The sequence below is a fragment of the Episyrphus balteatus genome, chromosome 2 (genome assembly GCF_945859705.1).
Source record: "Episyrphus balteatus chromosome 2, idEpiBalt1.1, whole genome shotgun sequence".
NCBI lineage: Eukaryota > Metazoa > Arthropoda > Insecta > Diptera > Syrphidae > Episyrphus > Episyrphus balteatus.
In genome coordinates, this window is record NC_079135.1 from 65,264,459 (window position 1) to 65,268,613 (window position 4,155).

The window sequence follows — 4,155 nt, forward strand, 5'->3', positions numbered from 1 at the left end:
TTTTCTAAAATTTTTCGATAATTTGTATGGGAGCTAAAATTTAGCGCGAGCAGCGTACCAGGCTTTACCAAACGAAAACGAAAACACCAAATATGCTTACTAGAGCCTACGATTTTGTTCGTGTATTTAATTACACGTGTACCCGATACACGTGTACACGTGTATCTAAAAAACGTTTACACGTGTATCTTATTTACACGTGTATTTATTAAATACACGTGTATTTATATTTACACGTGTAAATACGAAACAAAATGATTTTTTTGCTTTTTGGGGGTAAAATAAAAGTTTTTAAAACTAAACAACTGAAGATTATTGTGCAAATAAATAGTTCGAATTGGAAAAATAGTATTTGAACTTTTTGAAGACCTTATAAATAATTTATTAAAAAATTAAAAATAATGATGTGCCTTTTCATTAAAAAAAAACTAATAAATTTTTCCAAGATATATTTGCATATTGCCTACTGTGTCTTTCTCAGAAGAAAGTGTACCAACTGTTACATGTTTTTTTTTTTTTTTTGTTAATCACCGTTTATTTGAAGATCATATGGTTTACTAAGTTCATAGTGAAAGTGTAAAAGGTGTTTTATAAATAAAGCGACAAATTCAATCAAAATAAATTTTAAAATAAAACTAAAATATGAAGCCAAGGAGTTGGGTATGGCAATATGCCCACCGAGAAGGGACAAATGCCTACTGTGACTTATGTAGTTCACAACAAAACAACCGTTTTTCTTGTCCCGGTGGAACAACCGGAGCCCTTGGACGGCATTTAAAGGGACTCCATGGAGTCAATTTAATTATTTTATATGTTTTGTTGCTTGGTAATCTAATCTAATCTGCTTTATTTTTTTACTTTTTAGTCGTATAATATTTGAAAGAAGATGATAATTTGCTTGGGTGGTATGAGCTCCCAAAGCCCCTCTCTTGCAATTTACCTACAAAAGCTTTTGCGATATTTAGAATGGGATAAAATAGATTTGGGGTGTTTCAACCCCCTAATGCCCCTCCCCTGAGTTCGGACCCCAAAATATTGCGTTGCAATCCAAACTTCATATGTGTACAAAGTTCAGTTCGATACGATAATGGGAATCGGGTCAAAATTTTTTTCCAAGATTTATATGGCTAGGGTTGAATAAGAATTTCCAATTAAATTTTCCGTGTAATTTCAATGTGTAAATCTAGCCAATAACCGCAAAAACCTGAACAATATCCTTTTCATTCAATATAATACATATTTTAGGAAATCGCCACCAAATCTACCTGTTCGAACGCTATTTACACGTGTAAATATAAATACACGTGTAAATATAAATACACGTGTATTTACAAATACACGTGCTTCGGCACGAATTATTTAAATACACGTGTAGCACGTGTACCTTAATACACGTGCAATAGTAGGCTCTAATGCTTACTTATTTCAGCCTGAACGCGATTGTCGCATTTGGCGAAGTGTCAAGAATCCGACATGTTTTGTTTTGACAGCTATATTCAAGACTTTTTTTTGGTTACGTTATTTCTCATCCATTAAACGCAAATTGTTTAGTTTTAATTTTCACAATAAAAAATGATTTCACTCACTTGTGCCTTAAGGGCAACAAATAATTTTTCTCGCATATTCACAAACTCCATCAGGTACGTACTCTCATTAAATGTGTTTTCTTTTTTTATAACTTTTTAAACGAATCTCTCAGACCGGGTGGTGTTATCCAGTGTCAACCTGCAGCTGGATTAAAAAACCTCGAGGAAAAAGTTGGACTCCCACCAAAACCCAAAAAACCACTCACACCATTCTTTAGATATATCAAACAAGTTCGACCGACTATTCTAGCTGAGAATCCGCACTTTAAAGCCACCGATGTTATCAAAACAATTTCTAAGCAATGGGAAACAGTTGATCCTGCCCTTAAGCTGAAATTCCAAGAGGAATATCAAAGAGAAAAGACAATTTATGTTGAAACTCGGGCAAAGTATGATAGCCAAATAACTGACGAACAACGCTATGAAATGAAGCAATTGAAAGATGAAAGTAATATCGCCAAGGAACGGCGTATGACAAAAAAGCGAATTGCTCAATTAGAACGCCCCAAGAAGCCTGCATCTGCCTTCCTCTTGTTTGTTTCCAAGGAGCGACAAGAAACACCTCAAGGTCCCAATCAAACATATAGACAATGGCACGCTACCATAACTCAGAAGTGGGCAAAGCTAAGTGATTCAGAAAAAGAACCTTTCCTTCAGATGTTTCGAGACAAATTGGTCAAGTACAAGTAAGTTCAAAATTTGTTACGTAATATTTGGTTTTTATCAAATTGGGTGGTACTTCTTTCAGAGAGGATATTGCTGTATGGGAAGAGAAAATGGTTAGCCTTGGCAACATGGATGTTGTTCGACCAGAAATTCTAGTTGATCCACCAACTCCAAGATCTAAGTCGAGAAAATAATTTTGTATTTTCATTTTTCAACGTTGATTCGTTATTCCTCGACAAAAGGAATTATTTTCATTTTTAACATATTTTTGATTTCTTGAATAATTATAAGTTCTTTTGTTTGTTTTTTTTTTTAATTATATAAAAACATCAATAAATAAGCTGACTGAATTCACAAAAACATTTTTGTTTGATTTTGTGTCTGCACTTAGCTTTTTTTTTAAAGGCTCCGAAAAGTCTTTTTTGATTTGGTATAATGTACATATATTCTTGGTGCTCTTCTCTTTCTTCAAATAGAAACACTCTCGTGTGATAATTTTAGAACTCTGACGAAACATCACAACTTTCACTTTCAAGACAATTTAAAAATGTTTTTTAGAAAACGATCGCAATGTACTACTATAATTGAAGCGTTTGGATGAAGAAGGGGGTAAGTGACATTTTTTCGATTTTCGGTTTTTTCTGAAAAATAAGGATGCCTTGCGAAAACTTAAATTTCCGTCTAATCTACGTCACGCTACGATTAGTATTTTCTAATTTAGCGCTTTCATTTTTGGTATAAAGGGGTTACTTACAACTAAAAATCGTATAATATGAGTGGAAGAATGGGGTAACAGCACTTAACTCCTTTTTGGGTGAAATAAAAAAACAAAGACTTTTTCGTCCGAGAAAAAAATCGCATAATATGAGTGGAAGAATGGGGTAACAGCACTTAACTCCTTTTTGGGTGAAAAAAAAAAATTAAAGGAACAAATGATGTTCATACCAAGGGAACACCACTGGTTTTATGAAAAAGCTTTATCGGAACCATGCGAACAGAAAACAACTATTCAAAATAAAAAGAAAAAAAATGAATTTTGTTACTTAACCCCTTTGTATTCTTAAAAATTCAAAATACTTATATCTAAGCTTTTTGTGCAAGAAAGAGTTAACTGCTCTTTTTCTGAAAAAAATTGTTTTTTTAAATATACCGAGCTACTGTTTTGAAATAAAAGTAACATTGCTAAAAAGCTATTATTTTTCTTGTTTTATTAGTTTATTCAATTTTATTAAGATTGGAATACGAAAAAAGTTCTCAACAAAAAACTTTAAGTCCTTATATCTCGAAATGTTGCAAATGTCACTTACCCCCTTCTTCATCCAAACGCTTCAATTATAGGGTAACAACTTATTTGTGATGCGCAACCGGTAGACTAAAACGGATTTTAGTTTTTCGTGATACATCATCTTTATAATGAGCCCTTAAAGCTCACCAATTTACAAGAAAATAGATTGCTTCTTATCAGTGGCGTAGATAGGGGGGGGATCAGGGGGATATATCCCCCCCCATTGGGATCGATAATTGTGCAGTATAAACAGTCATGAATAAATAAGTTGAAGAAGCGCACTTTGAAAAAAAACGCTATGGATTTCGAGTTCTTGATTAGCTTAAAGGTTATAAATATGGTTTACCAACTTTCGTTGCCATTAAGTCGGTGTTTCAAAGAGTGAATTTAGACTTGGTCCAAGCAATGGAGCTCGCTAAAGATTTAAGGGATCAACTAAAAATTAAACGGGCAGAAGACGACTCATTTTCGAAAGTTTTTTGTATATGGGAAAAATTAGCTGAAATCCTTGACATAGGTGTTAAACATAAGAGAATAGTGAAGCGACAAAAGAATCGTTCGAACCCTTCGGTTCAAAGTACAGTAAAGAATATTTTCGTGTTACTGTTTTCAATCTTT

General features: G+C 33.3%; 1 protein-coding gene across 1 annotated transcript; it reads left to right on the plus strand.

Annotated features, from left to right (window-relative positions):
* The first annotated feature begins 1,460 nt into the window (after positions 1-1,460).
* On the plus strand, positions 1,461-2,671 carry LOC129911070 (transcription factor A, mitochondrial). Its single transcript, XM_055988729.1, has 3 exons — positions 1,461-1,640; positions 1,700-2,272; positions 2,335-2,671. The coding sequence occupies exons 1-3, from the start codon at positions 1,573-1,575 to the stop codon at positions 2,444-2,446; spliced, it is 753 nt and encodes a 250-aa protein (XP_055844704.1). The 5' UTR covers positions 1,461-1,572; the 3' UTR covers positions 2,447-2,671.
* Positions 2,672-4,155: the final 1,484 nt, after the last annotated feature.